The sequence below is a fragment of the Perissodus microlepis genome, chromosome 3 (genome assembly GCF_051167445.1).
Source record: "Perissodus microlepis isolate ML-2025 ecotype Zambia chromosome 3, ASM5116744v1, whole genome shotgun sequence".
In the NCBI taxonomy this organism is placed as follows: domain Eukaryota; kingdom Metazoa; phylum Chordata; class Actinopteri; order Cichliformes; family Cichlidae; genus Perissodus; species Perissodus microlepis.
Genome location: NC_140463.1, coordinates 44,852,636 through 44,870,875, shown reverse-complemented (window position 1 = coordinate 44,870,875; position 18,240 = coordinate 44,852,636). Strand labels below are relative to the sequence as shown.

Here is an 18,240-nt window from a genome sequence, read left to right as displayed (position 1 = left end):
TTCAAAAAAAAAAAAAAAAAAAAAAAAAAAAAAAAAAAAAGGATGAACTTGTGATCGGAGTTCAACCAATGATGTTCTAAATAGTTGTAGTCAGAGGACTGTACTGTCCAACCCATCTCCTGGGATCATCACGCACCTCTTCACATACTGTTACAGCAAAACTCCTCTCTTGGTCTGAGTGGCTTATGTTACCTCAAGATTGGTAACTTTGTTGATGATGTGGGAACGCCTGGGCACACACTCCAGGTCGAACTTGCTCTCGTATATGGTGGGGCAAACATTCCAGCGGTTGTTCCGATAGATTCCCAGGTATGTATACACATCTGGCTTGTAGGAGAGAGGGCATTTGACCCCTGTGGCACGAATGACCGAATCCAGCCTTATGACCTCATTCTCATCAGTGAAGTTCTGGTTATAGGCACAAATGACCTGCTTGCCCTCTGCCTTGCGGTCAAATGGGCTGACTTTAACGAGTGAGATCTTGCCATCTAGGGCTGCTCTTGCCACACATTCCCAAGCGTGGTCCAACTTGAAACCAGTGTCCAAGTGCATAAGCCACTTGCCTGAGAGTACCCTATGGTTCAGGGCCAGCTCCCTCACTGTCTGGAAGGTGACGGGCCGGGAACTCGCCAAAAGTTTCTCCCAACTCTCCTGGAGTCCTGTGACATCCGCACCACTGGGGCAGTGGTTTGGGCCCACCACAGCAATCCACCCCACAGGGCTGACGCCACCCTCCTCGTCTCCAAATCTGGACACTTGGGAGGGCCTGTTACTCTCCAACCAGCCATCAAACTCGGATCTGGGAGTTCTTCTAGAGTCAAAAACAATCCAGGGGTCCATGTCTGCAGCCATGGCTTCAGCAGCATAGGTCTCTGCCGCAAAGGGGGTCCTCATCTCGCCATCAACAGGGCCCTCTTCTTCCTCCATAATGGTATAGCAGTTACACGAGTAAACAAGTTCTGAAGCCTGCCTGTTGAGTTGAAGAATGCAGTTATTATTTGTATAAAAACCACTGGTTTAGCCTCTGTGTTAGCTTACAACCCTTTTGCTGTTATTTATTAGCTTACAACCCTGCCAAACTTCGACAGAAGTGGACAGCTGAATTGCTTATGAATGCTACTAGCTAGCCTGCTACAACAGCGAAAGTTAGCGTATATCTACCACTGATTCAGTTTCACACTAAAGCTGCTATCGACCCCAGTATACCGCCTACAGCTGACATGTCAAAGAACACGCAGAACAGCTTTCTGACTGCTTTAGCATTGTTGTAGCTAGCCGACAAGCTAGTCGTCTTTATAAATGTACACACTCGTCCTGGCTAGCCATTTCTAGCCAGCTGTTGAATACAACTGACGCTTTAACATTCACAGTTTTCCCATTCAAAACGTAAATAATCGCACGTCGATGTTAAACTTTGAACATAAAGGCTTACTCTAGCCGTAGATGTCGAAGTTTGTTGTTCGGTGTTGATCTTCCGCATAAGCGCAGCAGCTCCTCTGTATCCAAGAGCCAAAATCCATTCAGGTGGCTGGCAGTTTAACTAATAATTATTTATACATCAATTAAATTACGTACCTCGTCCACAAATTCGACCGTATGTAACACGTGATATAAATATATATTTTTACGTTTTGCTATAACATAATTTTAAACATAAGTTATGCTGTACTAGATTCAGCGACTTTTTAAAAAAAACTTGCATGTTCCTCGGTATGTGTACAAGTCAAATATGTAAGTTTCCCACATTTGTATTTTGTTAAGCTTTAAAAATAAACAGGTTCCATTACTATGGTTAAATAAAAGTACTTCTTTTCTTTGCATTTGCGGAACGACATGCGCTCCAACCTGACGGCACGGAGACCCTGCGGAAACAAACTGACCGCACCGAGGAACGAGTGACGAAGACGATGTGCTAACTAGTTAGCCGGATAGCCACCACTATCTGGTGTGTGCGCGGTGGAGGCGAATTTCTGTATGAAATAGAATACTAATATAGCATATATTGTATTTTATTTTAGTTTAGCCACCCAGGTAATTTAATTATGCCCAGCAAAAAGAAGAAATACAACGCCAGATTTCCTCCGGTAAGTTTAAACTGTGCTGAGCCGGTGTCAAAGCAAGCTAACGTTAGCAAAGTGTAACATGGAAAGCTAAGTTCTGTAACTAGCTTAAGTGGAATTCGGCCTCTTTTGTTGCTTAGAGAGCATACAAGCCATCTAACACTCCCAAACCATTTAGTATACAAAGCACGTGCCTTTGTGAAAAGTAGTTGATGTCATGAAATTAGTGACCAAACATCCACTGTATGTCATTAGTTGGTGGTGTACACACATAGCAGGCGTGCTATTTAAGTTGGTCTACTAATTGACGTTGTTTTTAGCATCTCAAGCTAGGCTAAACGGCACGTAAATAAATGTGAATAAATGCATTCTTTATTGTAATAAGCTGGATAATGTATCTACAATCCTCACACTACGTGAGTAGTGTAATAGTAATGATTGCAGTTACTTTGTGGGGACCTCACGTTATTCGATGTGCTGTACTGCAAACTCTTTACTAGGTTGTCCCCGAATTTCAGCGCGTTTTCACTGAAAATGTTTGTTGTTGTTTTTTAAGAAAAAGAAAATTTGAAGCGTTGCTGTAGACACATGCATAAAATCGACCTTTTCTCATTTCAGGCAAGGATTAAGAAGATTATGCAGACAGATGAAGAAATAGGCAAAGTGGCTGCAGCAGTGCCCGTTATTATATGTATCCTTCCTGCCTGCAGTCGTCACTGTGCAAGTTCTGTCTTGAATTATAAATTGTAAAAGACTGATTAATAATTAGAGAAAAATGCTTCCTCAGTCTGTTGTGTTGTTGTGTCAAGTTGTCTATTATTGCATGTTTGATAGTTTGGTGATTTTAAAGTACAAACACACCACTGCTTCACTGTACTTCCCTTATCCAAGATATCAGCAAGAGCACTGGAGCTTTTTTTGGAGTCCTTGCTTACAAAGGCTTGTCAAGTCACCCAATCTAGGAATGCAAAGACAATGACAACGGCACATCTGTAAGTTCTGTGTTTGTCTTCATTGAGAGCCCTGTCTGTGTTGCACTGTGTTGGAGATGAACGTCTTAGGAAGGCAAAGCCATCTGCTGTTCAGATCACTGGTATATTATAGCCAGAAAGAGGTAGTTGAAGAAAAGGGGAAAAGTTGTTTATATAGAATTGTATTTGTTTTTAATGAGTGTAGCTGAAATGCTGTCAGGCCCTTATTTTGTTTATTTTTAAAGTGGACTCATGATGAACTTCCAGCTCGATAATTTCATTCTTGGACTTTACTAAAGTAGCTTTGCTTGATTCACATTTAAAAATAACGATTATTCGTAATATACACAATATACTTCTTTTAAGTCAGTTTTCTTCTGATTAGTTTTAACAGTACATTTAACAGTTCTTTCATCTCATTTAATCAAATTTCACAAAATGGGAATTGTGCAAAATTTCAGGACTTCAGTCATTAGTTTACTCAAAAAATAATCCTCAATGAAATGTTGAACATAGGAGTGTTTTTGAATAATTCCCTAGCATAATTTTGTTTTTACATGACAACATGTACCAAATCCAAATTGACTTTTTAAGTAAAGATTGTGATGGTTTTCTTTCTCATCTTCCTAAGAAAAAATTGCCTAAAACACTTTAAAGTAGATAATGTCATTTTAAAGTAGCCCCTCAAAAATGATGTTGGAAAATGTCTAAAAACAGCCCTACCATCATCCTTTGAAATATTTTTGAGAAAGCTAATGACAGCCGGAACCTGAAATTTTCCACGATTCCTATTTAGGATGTGTATCCTCCACCTGGAATGTTTTTTCAGGTAAGATGGTGAGGTGGGAAAGCATTTGATGAACTGACAAGGACTAACCCTACACATTGCAAAAAGATAAATAAGTAAGGAAAATCATTATGAGCCGTCTTTACAAAAAAATGGCATCCTGTTACACAGCATGATTTACTGTGTGGTGGGAGCCTGATAGTTCTGTGGAGCACATTTGCAGTACATTGCTGAATCCCTTGTATCTGAAAGTATTTCTGGCCTGAGTAAGACAGCCCGCCAAAACAATCTTTCCCTGTGACTCAGACTGTATGTGTTGCTAAAATGAGTATGTACCACCATTAAGCTTGCTGTCTTTTTGATACGAGCTTATATTTCACTTGGCAAGTAAGGCTGAGGAGAAAACTGTTCGTATTTATTCACAGAAAGCAGTGCATTGAGCTGGAGCAGCAGTTTGATTTTTTAAAAGACCTGGTTGCGGCGGTGCCAGACATGCAGGGAGAGGGGGAAGAGAACCACACCGAGGGGGGAGGAGAGAAAGTCCCACGGAGGTAACATTCGCTCACACAGACACCCAAACACGTAGAGAAAGAGTCATGATGCTTTGAAATGGAAAGAGTATTTCACATACACGATGAAAACACTCCAGGGTGATATGAGGCAGCCAATCCAGCTGCAGATAATTTGGACTTATTTCATTAAGCAGTTTGTAATTCAGTCAGCTCTGATAAGTGCGCACACGCACATCGGTTTAAACTAAAAACGATTCGCTCCACGAACAGACAGAATCTGTGTACGTTATCTTTTCTTCTTCTGGAAATGAGCACTGCTGTAAATTGGTCTATAATCCTTGCAGTGTTACCGTACTCCCGTGTTCCTTTAGTTTTGTGATTCTAGATTATCAGAAGAAAATGAAAGAACTGGCCAGAGTGAAAATTAATTATTGAGGAATTGTAGACAAGAAAATGCAGTATTGACTGTCAGATCAGACGCCGGCACCACAGCTAATTTGTAGCAGAGAGCTTGGCGGGGAATTAGACATGAATTAAATGAGTAAGAGAAGGCTTCTTTTCTCTGAAGACTGCGGCTGATTGGATTCATATTCAATTCAAAGTGGTCGTAAAACTTGTAATGTTTAGACATTTGGTGTCAGCAAGTGCCTCAGAGTAATTTCCACCAGCAGTATGCGTCACACTGTTCTACTCTGGAGTTATCTTAAAGTTGCAAGGAGAGGATTTCTGCTTTAAAAAAAAAAGCCACATTAGCTTCTATGTTTTTCATTTAAAACATTTTTGTGCACTAAGTTAAACAATTGATTTCTGGTTCCCTCGTCCACAGTAGCCCAAGTGTACGTTCTGTTTCATGTGTTGTCTCGTAAACATTCTTTTGAAACTTTAAACTAGGACCTGTTATCACATTTCCTTACACGGTTATTTTTTTTCTTCCTCAGAGGTCGAAAACCAGGGTCTGGTCGCAAAAACGGAGGTGCTGGCGCCAAAGGCAAGGACAAGAAGTTATCTGGAACAGAGTCGGAGCAGGAGGTGTGAGATGATTTGCATGTAGAGGCCTGAACCTGTCTACTGTGTTTGTCTGTATGAGGGGAGACGACTCACTGTTGTCTTCCTTGTGATGGAAACAGGACGACAGTGAAGACAGCGAGACAGACGGGGACGACGAGGACGGCTCTCAGTCTAGCACACATCTGCAGGCTCCATCCAGGTTCCACAGGTTTGTGTCCAGATCCACATGAGACGGTGTGTCTGGAAATATCCTCCCAGACTGCAGACTCGGAGAGAGGGAGGGCGTGTTTTTTTTTTTAAGCTCTTGCACTGCTCTTCCCTCTGCAAAACAGACTCTCTGATACCAAGATGTAAAGTGATTTACAGCATATGACAAAGGAGATAGAAGCCCAGAAAATGGCATAGAATTCATGAGAACTGCTGAATCATTATAAACAACCCACACACATTTGAGCCATTCAAACACTACATGATGCCCACAAGAGGGCAAACCAATACAGCAAAAGATGCAAGTAGTTACTTAGGCACATTTAGTCAAACATAAACATGTTTACATACCTACACATTACAGAATAAACTAAACAAGTTGGGTCTGGCACCCTGAGTGAGCTCTGCTTTGGAACAACATGGAGTGGTGTGGACTGGCATTTATACAGTACATCTCTAGTTTTCAGTATTCTGAGTATTCAAACCTCTTCAGACTACTGTCCCCATTTATTCTGTACTAGCACACTTTCAGCAATTTATCTACACACGTGCTGTGAGACATCACAGCTGGCAGAATTAGCACTTTAACTTGATTCTTATATCAACTGATAAAAACAGAAGACTCATCTAAACATGGAACAACAATTCAAAAATTCCATCGATATGAATTTGGGAAATGATTAGCAGGGACCTGACGTGTATGAGGCCTTTCCCACTAGCCAAATCACGAGACTTGTGCTTCAACCATTCACTCGGTGCAGTTAGGGTTACACTGTTCTGCAGTCTGCTGATTAGAGAGGTTGAAGAGCAAATCGCTCTTTGTGATGCTGAGTTTACTTGAGAACTGAGATTATGATATTGAAAATGGTAATAAAAACAGTAAATAACCATATAACATACTTGAAAAAGTAACCAAGAATGTAGGAAATGTGTTTTATTTCAGTCTTTATTAATTTGGTCAAATTTGCCAGCACAGAATAAAATTAAGAGGCTTGTGGAGTCTGAGATGTCTGCAGTACTGTTTAAAGTGTTTTCTATTGCTGTATTCCATTATTGCACTGTTACAAGCAGATATAATAATATTCAAAGCCCAATGTGACCTCCCCTCATATACAACTCTACACTCACATGCCAGTTTGTTAGGTATAAATGACTGGGTTGGACCCCATTTTTCCTTCAGATCAGTCTAAATGCTTTGTGGCATAGATTCATCAAAATGCTGGAAGCATTCTTAAGATTTTAGTCCATACTGACATCAAAGAATGATACCGACTTTGCAGATTTGGCTCTATATCTGTGATCTTCCATTCCCCCACATCCACTGGCAGTGACTGTAGAGGCCATTTGAGTACACTGGACTCATTGTCGTGTTCAAGGATCCAGTTTGAGATGATTTGAGCTTTGTGACATGCTGCGTTGTTCTGCTGGAAGCAGCCATCAGAAATGGGTACGCTGTGAACATAAAGGGATGGACATGCTTAGTGACAATACTCTAGTAATGACGCTCAGTTGGTACTAAGGAGCACAAAGTGTACCGATATAATACCCCCCACCCATACAACAATGGCACCCGAACGAACTTCTGATACAAGGCAGGATGCTTTCATGTTGTTTACGCCAAATTCTGACTCTGCCATCCAAATATCACAGCAGAAATCAAGACTGATCAGACTGGGCAACGTTTTTCCTTTTGTATTGTACAATTTTGTTGAGCCTGTGTGAAGTGTAGCCTCAGTTTCCTCTTTCTAGCTGACAGCACCTGGTGTGGTCTTCTGCTGGAGCCCATCTGCTTCAAGGTTCGATGTGTTGTGCATTCAGAGATGTCCGCTCAAATAACGAGTGGTTATTTGAGCTCTTGTTGCTTCTTATCAGCTGAAAGCAGTCTGCCCATTATCCTCTGGACAAGACATTTTCGTCCAGTGAACTGCCTGCAAACTGGACAGCTTCTAATTGTTTCTAAACTCGGAGAGAATTGTGCAGGAAAAGCCCAGTAGATCAGCAGCTTCTCAAAATACTCAGAGAACTCCGTCTGGCACCAGGCTAGGTTCTTCACTTGACTGGGATGGCATTTTAAGACTTGTCTGAAGAAGCACTAATTGGTCGGTAATTACATCAGCGGCAAATCGAGTTCAAAGCTGTCTGATCTCTTAAGAAATAAACACTCAATTTACTTTGCATAATCTTTCAGGTGCTGCTCTCTGTTTTCGTTGTGCCTCCCATGAAGGTGCTGCCATTTTTACTTTTCATTTGTAAGAAAATCTCCAGACAAGCAAAGTTTTTTCTCTTAAAAAGTTATATTGCCTCACATTAAGAGCACATAAAGGCATATTTATATATGACTGTTACTGTAGCCTGTTAAGAGAGAGAAATCTGGTGGCTGAAATTATGCCAAAAACAGGAAGAGGGCGCTGTTTTCCTACTAGAATCGATAGACAAACCTTTGCTGGCCCCAAGTTGAATAAGTTGTACCTGGAGTTCCCTGTAAATATCAAGATTCATTTTGGATACTTAACTCTAAAATAGTCCATTATTTTTTAGTGCACAGTTAATTTGACTAATAATGTTTAAATTTAAAAGGTAGTTTGTGCATAAAATGCACATGACTCCTCAGAGGTTAACACCTGTTCCTGTGCCCCCACAGCTCCAACACCCCCCCTCAGTATATGCACATGGCCAACATGGTCCCAATGGGCAACATGGCTCCGACGCAACCTCCGGGCACCGTGGCCTTCGCCCCACACGCCTCCATGATGAGCATGGCACCACCTCCCACAGTCCCTGCACCGCACAAGAATGGGGACGATGACGACGACGAAGACTATGACTCTTAGCTCGTTCTCAGCACTCCGCTCACACACTCTCTCATTCTCTTCTAACAGACACACACACACACACACACACACAGTCAATGTTATTTTTCAAATTCTTAAGTTGTTTTTCTGGCAGCTGCTGTAAGCAGAGGAGAGAGAGACTCTTCATTGCAGCCTGCTGACCAAAACGCCCTTGGCGGCCAGCTATAAGAGCCACCACCACCGCGAGAGACACAAAGCCTGTACATTATGTGTTTTAATTTTCTTTTTCTTCTTTTTTTTTTTATAAAGAAACTTTTATTTTATTGTAGAGAAGAATCCAACAAGGATCTTTTTTAACAAGTCAGTCGCTCGATTTTTGACTAGGAAAAATGGTGGTCGTCACCGTATTTGCAGGCACAACAAGCTTGGGCCTCGCAGCTTTTTCTTTTCTTTCTCTTTTCTTTTGGGAACTTTTTTTCCCCTCAGTTTCCTGTTGTAGACCTGAACATATCAGTCGTCGTCACTCAGATCCTCAGGTTGGCTGAAAGAATCCGTACATAGTAGTTGTTGAAGCTTTCTTTCAAGGCAACAGCACGGTATTTGGAAGATGATCATCGGGAAGGTTGGTGTCTCACTGCTGAAGTGTTATGACTATGTTATAGATTGGCTGTGAAATACAGCTTTTAAGCTCTGAGCTCTACTTCCCGGCTTTGTCACAACTCGCAGCCCAATTGTCCGGCTGTAACATAAATAAGGAAGCAGGTGTATTTTTTACTATACATTAGCTAGCTACACCTCTTTTTTTTTTCTCCCCCCCCCCCCCCCCCCCCCCCCCCCCCTCAATGAGTTTCTATTTTTAAGTCACGTTTTTATCAAGAGAACTGTAAACCTCCACAGCTCTGAAGTCAATCATATCAGCAGGTTAATGAGTTAGATTATTTGTTGTTCATGACCCTGGCAGAGGTCTGTTACTTTGGCAATTGGATCTTGTTATTATTATTATTATTACTTTACACGACCATTTAATACCCTTAAATTGCCCATCTGAAGTATACTGTGACTCTTGGACCATATGTTTGTTTTTAAAAGCTTTTTTCCCCCTTCTATTGTCCTCTCTCATTTCTGTTCTGGCCTCTCCTCCAATTTTGAGTAACTTGCTCCTTTATCCTGACTGTTTTCCTCCCCTTTTTAGATTCTTTTAAATGTGTTCATTGGAAGCAGAGTTGGGGCGCCCGTTTATGTGTCAGTCTCAGTATGAAATGGTCGCAAACAGACAGTTGGCACTGTATTGTAAACTTTTAACATTCTTTTTATTTTGTATGTAAAATAAAGTTCATATTTCAATTAAAATGGTCCTTGTATTGGTTTGATTTCTGCATTGGAATTGAGAGCTTGAAGGTACCTTCCATATTCAATATCGGCTTAAAGGCAAAACCAAAGTACACTTACTAATATTTCAAAAGCCCTCCACTGAATTTCTTTTTTTTTTACCTTCGTGGGCGTGGAGTACATCCTTTGTAGTTCCAACTCCTTGCACTTTGGAATTCTCTGCATTTTCTATTGTGCAGTTTACCTTGGATGCTGTGCATCTGCCAACCGGTGACTCAAGCAGCCTGAAAGACACAGCTTTGCAGTCTCCTTCTGGTATTTAATCAGATAAAAGTGCAAGACGGTACAGGTTTGTGGAAAAGTGAGAGAGGCAATTGTTATCATGGGCTTGCGTTGTGTTCAGAGTAGCTGGCATACTTGGCCCTGACTGTTCATCCAGCCCCCTTTCCTCTTCCTCCTGCCTCTATTTTTTTTTTTTTTTTTTTAAACAGTCCCCTTTGTCGTGTAAATGCAGCCGCCTCTCTTACCCCCACCCCCCAAACACAGCCGACCAAGCAGTGCAGAGCCAGGACCACGAAAACAACTGCATCCTTCCTGCACAAGCGTTGACTCAGCGCACTGTGAGGAGGGAGGGGTTTTGCTCAGTGTGTGTGTATGTGGGGTAAAGAGGGAGGAAGGTGGGATGGGGTGTCGGTAGTTGACTTTAGGAGGTTGGTGTTCAAACAAACGGCAGCCGTGGTGCAGGGAAGGAGGGAGGGGAGGGGAGCCATCAAAGGGCTAACAGAAGGAAGCGCGCAGTTTCCACACAGGAGCCGGTGGGGACAGAGGTGACCCTCTGATTCCCGTCACCTCCCGAGAAGCCACTGACTTACAAACATGGGAAAATATGACCAAGAGGAATTCCCTGACCTTTTCCAAGATAAAGTCTTTTTGTTTGTATGGATAGAATGCACCTTCATCAGTGGGAACACCAGCAGTCAATTATTAAAATATGCTCCAGTCTTTACTGAAGGCTATTTTTAAATAACTCTTAAACATTAGGTGACTACACCACCATGGTGGGCACCCTGTGTGGGTGTTTTTGTCATGTTAAAAAACACGGTTGGGTACGTAGATGGACCAGTCAATCATGAGCTTCATTTTTTTTTCACCCAGCTCTCTCTTCACAACAACAGATGGATGGTTGTGGATGCCGCCCTCCCACCCTGCTTACTGGTACTTAAAATTCCTCTACTTGGGGCAGTAACAAGTCCTCGACCCAGAGTGACTGAAAGCCTTGACCCAAGACTCAGGGGTGCTAATTCTCATTCACGTGCTGCTGTACTGTCCAGCGCAAACTGGAGTTCATGGTTTGATGAAGCCAAGAGATCCACATCAGCAGCAGCAGAAACAAGATCCTGAGACCACTGAACCTGACACCTTCTTCCCCTTCTGCCGTTTCTCATGAACACTAGAAATTTTGTCCATAGAAATTATGAACACAATAAAGGACAGCCTGGGAAAGTCCGACACCCAAGAATGGTCTGACTTATTTTCAACAATGCAAAAAAACCTTTCACTGTAGCTGTATACCACCCATAGGACACTTTGAGGAATGAAAATTTTTCCTCCAGAGCCACAAAACACATGCTGACTGCAGACTGCCACACACATCCTTGAAAAAATATCTGGTACAGTGTTCAGTGACCTAGTACTACACTAGATAATGTTCCATGTAATATTGAATTAAATTATAAAATATATTTAAAAAAAATAAAAATCCAAAATGTTATGTTAAAAAAGCCAAATTATGAAATGTTATATTTAAGTAGTTCCCACAATTTGAACTTATTACTGCATAAATTATAATCTTTATTTGGCACTAATGGACTTCCATTGGCTCATCGCCAGGATTACCAAAAATTCTACCATACTTATAACTATACTGCAGCATTTATGAGTTTATTTTTCCCCAGGTTGTTTCAAAATAAAAATCAGATTAAACTGTCCCGTAAGATCAAGACAACATCTGCAGTTAAAAGATGTGTCTCTTCTACCCAGTATCTCAGAATCACATCATTAAATGACTATTATTGTCATTTCGTCAAACCTCATTTTAATGGGACTAGATTAAAAAAAAATGTATGCGAAGGCAAAACTTCCTCTTTGTTGTTGTTTTGTAAGTAGCTGCTTAATTTGGTGAAGTTAGCTAACAAGAAGTTAGCTAAGTTCGAAACACCGGAACTGCGGAAGTCTTTTAAAATAAAAGTATCAGAACTACAAACTATATGTTTTTAAAGGAGGCCACAAACCACTTTAACTTTATTCTTTTACCTTTACTCACATGTCATAATAACCATTTCTTACCTCAGGTTACTGCTGCAAAATAGTATCCCGTTCAGACATGAGTACTTTTATTAGGTATATAATATAGACTGACTTGATTGGGGTGATACTTGAAATTTATTACACAGGGCTTTGTATAGGGTTTTCATTGCATTGGAAAGCAAGATTATTAACAACAACAATAATAATAGTAGTAGTAGTAGTGGTAGTTCTAGTAACAGTAAATGTAGATATAAGTTAGTATTATAGCGTATTGTGCTGCATAGCTGGGCAGCTAAACACTTCCAACTTCCAAGTAACGAAGTTAAAGGCGCCCACAAGTTTTATTTTGAAAGTTTCAAGAGAACGCGTTACGCCGCTTCGCGTAACTTGACGACGCTCTGTCATCTGACTCTTTTCCTGTTGGGAGAGAAAAAAAGTTTTGAAACCCCACCCTCTCCACTGACCGTAAGCGCAGACGTAGAAGTGGTTCGAGAACCTGGCGAGTGAACTCTGCGTGAGGAAGACAAGTGTGATATGAAGTTATGATGGAGTTGTTCCGCTCTGTGGATACCGACTGTAAGAACGGGGGACTCGAGCCGGACCAGGCCACGCGCTGAACTCCCACCAGGAACTAACGGGATTTGTTTTTACTGCGTTTCTCTGAGGAAAGTAGAGCCGAGCAGGTTTGGAGAGCTCTTCCTGTTACAAAGTCGGCGGTCCCCAAGTTTGCTTTATGTTATGGTAAAGGCTGGCTATTTGCGTGCTTCCCATAAGACCGTGAGCATGGATAGTTTGGCGCAATGGGATGCGGGATTTCCTGCGGAAGTGCCGCAAAGTTGCGGTGAGACGCCGTTATTGGAGTTTTGGGCTTAATGCGAACTGGACAGCGCTGAAACTTGTCGTAAAACACTGGTTGGCTGGACTGAATGCTCCTTTCCTGCTATTCTTCTCCGCTTTTCAGCGCTTCCTGCTTGTGGTGGCCACTGCACTTAATGGCTAAAAATACATAAAAACTCAAAATGGACAGTTAAGTGTGGTGGGAACCCTTATTACCAGTTGCAATAGCAGTACCTGGGAGTGTTTCGCAGTAAGCGGAGTAGTTTTTATTCGTCTTCTTACACTTTCCCTCTCTAAAAAAACAAAACAAAGTCAGGACTCAACAGGTGGCAGTTTTGAATGAGGGGGAAGAAGAGCTAAATTAGCCATAATGAGGTGATTCGACAGGCCCTTAAATACAGGCCGGTGAAATGATATTGTGCTTAAACCATGTGTTGGGAAACCACACACCACATCACATGAACAGAGAGAATTTCAGTGGAAGCAGTGCTGTCTTTCTGAGCTTTGAAACACTTAGCCTTAATCAAACAAAAGCAATCTCTAGTGATTCATCCGATGGAGAGACGAGTTTAATGCGATGATGAATAAAAGACACTTGCGCTTCTGTTGTCTTTGACTGCTCTCCTCTAGCCCACTTGTTGGTCCAACTTTTGAACACATTTCATTAGTCCCTGATGAGCCAACAAGAAAGACAGGAAAGGGAGCGAGGCGCAATAAAGTACTCCTTTGTACTTTATTTTCAAACCCTTGGGGTGCTAAATCAGATCCAGTCAAAACATCTGCTTGAGGCTCCATGGAGCCACTGAAGAATATATTCAGCCGTGGCCCGCTGTCCAACTGGAAAAATTTGGAACAATCACAAAAAGGGAACTTCACCAACCCTGTGTGGACAGCCTTATTTGACTATGAGGCATCCTGTAAAGATGAGCTCACCTTACGTAAAGGCGATCTGGTGGAAGTCCTCTCTCTGGACTCGGAGATATCAGGGGATGAGGGCTGGTGGGCGGGAAAGGTCAACAACAAGGTGGGTATCTTCCCATCCAACTACGGCTCCTTCAAGCCGAGTGGATATGGAAAACTTCCGGGCAGTGCCGTGGTGGATGAGCTTGCTCCGGCTGTGGTGGGTGAGTTTGAACCTGAAGAGGTAGATTTCCGGGAGTTGAGCCTGGAGGAGGTCATCGGGGTCGGGGGATTTGGAAAAGTGTATCGTGGTACATGGAGAGGAGAGCTGGTGGCGGTGAAGGCCGCCCGCCAAGACCCGGATGAGGACATCAGTGTGACAGCGCAGAACGTGAGGCAGGAGGCCCGTCTGTTCTCCATGCTCACCCACCCCAACATCATCGCCCTGCAGGGCGTGTGCCTGCAGGAGCCCAACCTGTGCCTCATCATGGAGTACGCCTCAGGTGGGCCGCTGAGCCGTGCTCTGGCAGGCCGTCGAATACCGCCGCACGTCCTGGTCAACTGGGCTGTGCAGATAGCCAGAGGGATGTTGTATCTGCACAGTGAAGCCATCGTCCCTGTCATCCACCGGGATCTCAAGTCCAACAACAGTAAGTCCTTCAAGCCCGCAGCGCAGATCAGCATAGCTTCAGTCTGTCTGTTGGGGTTAGTTCAACGAAATCAAAGGTTTGGATATAATTACAGGGCTTTTTACTTAGGAAAGCCTCATGGCTCTAATGAACATGGCTGTACTGTAAAGCTCCTAAAGGAATCTCTCAGTGTTTACAAAGCCTTTCTAGAACAAAGAGGGCCCTTTAAGCTAACATTCACATTGCCAGATTAGTCCGTCTCTCATTCTGATTCTGTATCATTATTGATAAGAAGATCAGATTTATCTAGGCTTCATGTGACTCCTGGGCTATATAAGGTAGGCCAGACCTATAGGCGGCTGATGCATACCAGGAAAAACTAACATAAAGTGTCTTAGGGAAATGCAGGGCCAGTGTGTGCCAAACCAGTCTGCAGCGCTCCACTGAATGGATTGAACACACCACTCTTCCAAAACATTCTCCTATATTTAGTTTGGTGGGGCGCTCTCATTACATCTTTGTATTGATTTGTGGGGGATGTGCACCCGAGCCTTGCCAGCAAAATTCCCTCACAGGATAACTCCTGGTCCCTTCACTGCATGGGTCAGTTTACTTTTGTTTGTCATCTTTGTGTGCCTGCTTGTGTGTGTTTGCATACTGCTCATAGGACAAGAATACCAAGTTTTTCCAGTGAAAGAATGCAGTGGATGAGTTTTACTTCTCGGCACCATTATATTTCACACTTTGGACTTTAATGCTGTCCTCTTCTTGCATCAAAGGTCTTGCGTCAGTGTTTTCGGGGCCTCGTGGCAGACACGTAGGCGTTGGACCTTGTAATTAAAGAAACAATGCAGGGAGATGTATCACTGATAAAGCTTTCTGTCTCCCCCCCCTTTTTTCTGTAGAATAAGAAGCTCTTTTCTCAGCATCTAACGGCAGCTTTAACCCAAACTGAGAGCCAGCTGAATTTGTGCAGCAGCTTGCTCTCTGTTATTATCATTCCTGTGACGCAGCATATAATCCCCATCAACTCTGCTGTGGCCTAAAAAAAAAAAACCCTTCCTCTGCTCATCCTTTGTGCTGTTAGAGATCCCGATCACCAAAGTACGCCGAGAGAAAAAGATCACCTAGCAACACTTTTTTTTTAGGGTGTGGCCTTGGATGGGAGCATCCAAAGGGCAATATTCTTGATTCAAGGTTTGCTGATAGCAGTGGACTCAGCACATCCTAAGATATCAATATTTCCATCGTGCCTTTTGTTTCTGTCGGTATCATCAGTGCTCCACAGAATGGCCTCACCCTCACCCATTGCGTATCATCTGCCTTGTCAGGTTATTTCCCAGCTGGAAGTGCATCTGCTGTAACACACACACAAAAAAAAAACAGAGGAGTTATTTTAATGTAGTGTTTGTGTAGGAGACAGGCCAGAGCGAACACAATCCCTCTCTGTGTGCCCGAGAGATCCTATCTCTCTCCTGCCTCTTGTTTTTTAATTCTTCACTGAATCTTTGTCTGTGGCCTGCCTCTACATGTCTCCGTACGACCTTATTCCTGTCGTGCCGCTGAGCAATATCCTGTTGTGGGGAGAGAGAGGGAGGTGGGGTCATTCGAAAAAGACATTCTTTCAGTTTGACAGTAATGTGCCCGGCTGGAAGCGCCACTCTGACAGGTTTAACGGACAGGTGCAAAAACACCCCGAGATAAGAGCGCCGGTTAAATAAACCAAAAATCTTAATGGGGCGGTTACTTTGAAGGTACAGCATGTACTAAATCATCCACAGTTGCCCTCAGATTGTAGTGTCAGTTCCTCAGAATAGTGGTGCAAGTTCTTCTTTCTATAGCTGCCATTTTGCGCCAGCGCTCTGTAGTCAAACAGGGAGGAATCTGTCAGCGAGGAGGCAAAAAGCCTGCTTCCAAATGTCGCTGTAAGTGACCGAACGCAGGAAAGAACTGAGGCTGAGGTGGGCTGAGGAAAGGATAACTCATTGTACGATGATGTCATGGTAAAGGGGGAGAAAAAGGTTTAATATTGTTAATTGTTAACATTTGTTAACAATTAATGATGGATTATTAATGCAAATAATCGTTTTCTCTGCAGGGCTTCTAAACAGCAGCTGTATTGCTGTTGTGAATTGTAGGGCGGAAGGTGCTGATTTAACAGAAGCATCAGAGTTCATGGTGGGGCGCTTGGCTCAGAGCCAGAGGCCATAACTGGAATTCCACTGAATGCAAGTGGGGACCAGAGAGTGGAGCAGCATCTTCTGTCTCTCACTCTGGCGTCTGCGCGTCTGAAGAGTTTTCACACCTTTTGCAATTTGGTGTTTTAGCGTCTTGTGGTTAGGTTTAAGGGCTTTGTATACAAGTCTTTATGAAAACACCGACATCTTTAGCAATCACTGGCTAATAACCAGCACAGTGGTTCAAAGCCGCAGACACTGCTCTATAGCTAATCCATGCTGCTTATCTACAAACAAGCACCTGTCTCTGTCTCACACCTTCATTGTCTGCTTAAGCTACCAAAAACATCTGCTTGCGGCTTGGATCGGTCACTTAGTCGCACATTAAGCAGCTTAATAACTTAGTTAATGCCAGGATTTGTCGTTTTAGCTGCTAAATGGTGGGTTCCTTATTCCGCATTTCCACTGCTAACATGATCTCTAATTAGAACCATAAGTTTATGTTTGTGTTTGTTGTTCCCCGGCTGCCAGCCTGTACATGTGAACACAGAATAGGAGAAATTTAAGACCTCTATTCATTCTTCTAAGCTTTGTCTTGAAAAACGCCTGCCTATTTAGCTGCCAACAACTCAATTAATGATACATTACTGCAACCTGCCCCGTTATAAAACCACTGGTAAGAAAACAGTCAGAGGTGTAACTTTTGTCAACAACCTTTTTTTTCCAGAGGAAAACAGGGTGATGACTAAATAAAATTCATGCATTTGCCCTGGGAAGCAGTAGTACTTTCTTTTTTTTTTTTTTTACCGTTTACCTTTGGGAAACAGTACAATTAGCTCTCCTGCTCCCCGTTTCTCTTGAAAAAAGGAAGAAAAAAACCCTGTAAAAAAATGTTAATTCTTGAGTGTGTCAGGGTTTCTTAATTTTTGCAATTCTCGGTACAGCGGATGACACTTTTGTCCCATTCAAGTCTCAGTTTATCAGATTATCCGTTTGGATAAGGTTTACTTCAGGGTTTGTTTCCCTGTTCGCAATGCCTCCCATATCACTGCAGCTTTTATTGCATTTTTTCTGTTTTACTAGACTGTTGAGTTAGAGCCTCATCGAGTTATTGGCAGGTTGATATTATGGGATAATATTGGCTATTTCTTGATTTATCAGTATTTATAATAACCAAATCAAGAAGAGACAGCAGACGGACCTTAACCATGTTATGAGTGTTAACATGGCACCACACGACTACACCCTTGTGGAACAGAGTGGATGATGGCTAACCGAAAATGTGTGGGTGTGGGCTCATCATTACGAGTGACATCCTTTACACTGCACATAGAACCTTTTTTTCCGATTCTATGAAAAATATTGATTCGTTTCAACATTTCTGTGATTAAAATATCAAAGCAGCAACATATTTTCTTCATCTACAGTAAAACTCAATCTGTTGGCTTTCAAGAAGCTCATTCAAAGTGTCACCCGTGGACTGATATACCAAAGAGTCACCACGCACCATCAAACTGCAGAGGCTTTAGTTGAGTCGGTGAGGAAAGTGTCAAGCTAATCATTTGCTGTGCTAGAACTCACAGTCCCCGTTTTCAGGAAGAAGCCACAGTTGGATCTTTGATCAACATGTTTTTTTTTTTTTCCACAAGTGGACAAACATCTGATACATGTCCTCTACCAGCATGTTTTTCATTCAGGGCCCCCGGTGCCCACACTGCAGCACA

At 42.5% G+C, this 18,240-nt stretch overlaps 3 protein-coding genes across 4 annotated transcripts in view; 2 read left to right on the top strand and 1 right to left on the bottom strand.

Moving 5' to 3' along the window:
• Nucleotides 1–15: 15 nt before the first annotated feature.
• On the bottom strand, nt 16–1,691 carry c3h11orf68 (chromosome 3 C11orf68 homolog). 2 transcript variants are annotated; one of them, XM_084924611.1, is made up of 3 exons: nt 1,576–1,691; nt 1,433–1,496; nt 16–970 (listed from the first exon to the last, which is right to left on the bottom strand). In XM_084924611.1, the coding sequence occupies exon 3, from the start codon at nt 925–927 to the stop codon at nt 184–186; it is 744 nt and encodes a 247-aa protein (XP_084780737.1). In that variant the 5' UTR covers nt 928–970; nt 1,433–1,496; nt 1,576–1,691; the 3' UTR covers nt 16–183. The 2 variants fall into 2 exon arrangements, with proteins under 2 accessions (XP_084780737.1, XP_084780736.1); XM_084924610.1 differs by lacking the exon at nt 1,576–1,691 and having other exon boundaries at nt 1,433–1,558.
• A 227-nt stretch (nt 1,692–1,918) lies between these two features.
• On the top strand, nt 1,919–9,687 carry drap1 (DR1-associated protein 1 (negative cofactor 2 alpha)). The gene is made up of 7 exons (XM_084924612.1): nt 1,919–2,084; nt 2,679–2,751; nt 2,959–3,052; nt 4,244–4,369; nt 5,269–5,359; nt 5,458–5,546; nt 8,187–9,687. The coding sequence occupies exons 1-7, from the start codon at nt 2,043–2,045 to the stop codon at nt 8,374–8,376; spliced, it is 705 nt and encodes a 234-aa protein (XP_084780738.1). The 5' UTR covers nt 1,919–2,042; the 3' UTR covers nt 8,377–9,687.
• Nucleotides 9,688–12,366: 2,679 nt separating this feature from the next.
• The window catches only part of LOC146391657 (mitogen-activated protein kinase kinase kinase 11), a 49,215-nt gene continuing 43,341 nt past the window's right edge, over nt 12,367–18,240 (top strand). The window contains exon 1 of the mRNA XM_084924607.1: nt 12,367–14,360. Coding sequence (XP_084780733.1) covers nt 13,604–14,360 — 757 coding nt within the window. The 5' untranslated portion in view covers nt 12,367–13,603. The remainder of the gene's footprint in view (nt 14,361–18,240) is intronic.

Excerpts from the sequence above, each read along its gene's own strand:
- c3h11orf68 (XM_084924611.1), bottom strand. The coding sequence starts at position 927 with ATGGAGGAAGAAGAGGGCCCTGTTGATGGCGAGATGAGGACCCCCTTT.
- drap1 (XM_084924612.1), top strand. The coding sequence starts at position 2,043 with ATGCCCAGCAAAAAGAAGAAATACAACGCCAGATTTCCTCCG. Across the intron at positions 2,752-2,958 it reads AGCAGTGCCCGTTATTATAT|CAAGAGCACTGGAGCTTTTT; the intron begins GTATCCTTCCTG and ends CCAAGATATCAG. Across the intron at positions 5,547-8,186 it reads GCTCCATCCAGGTTCCACAG|CTCCAACACCCCCCCTCAGT; the intron begins GTTTGTGTCCAG and ends GTGCCCCCACAG.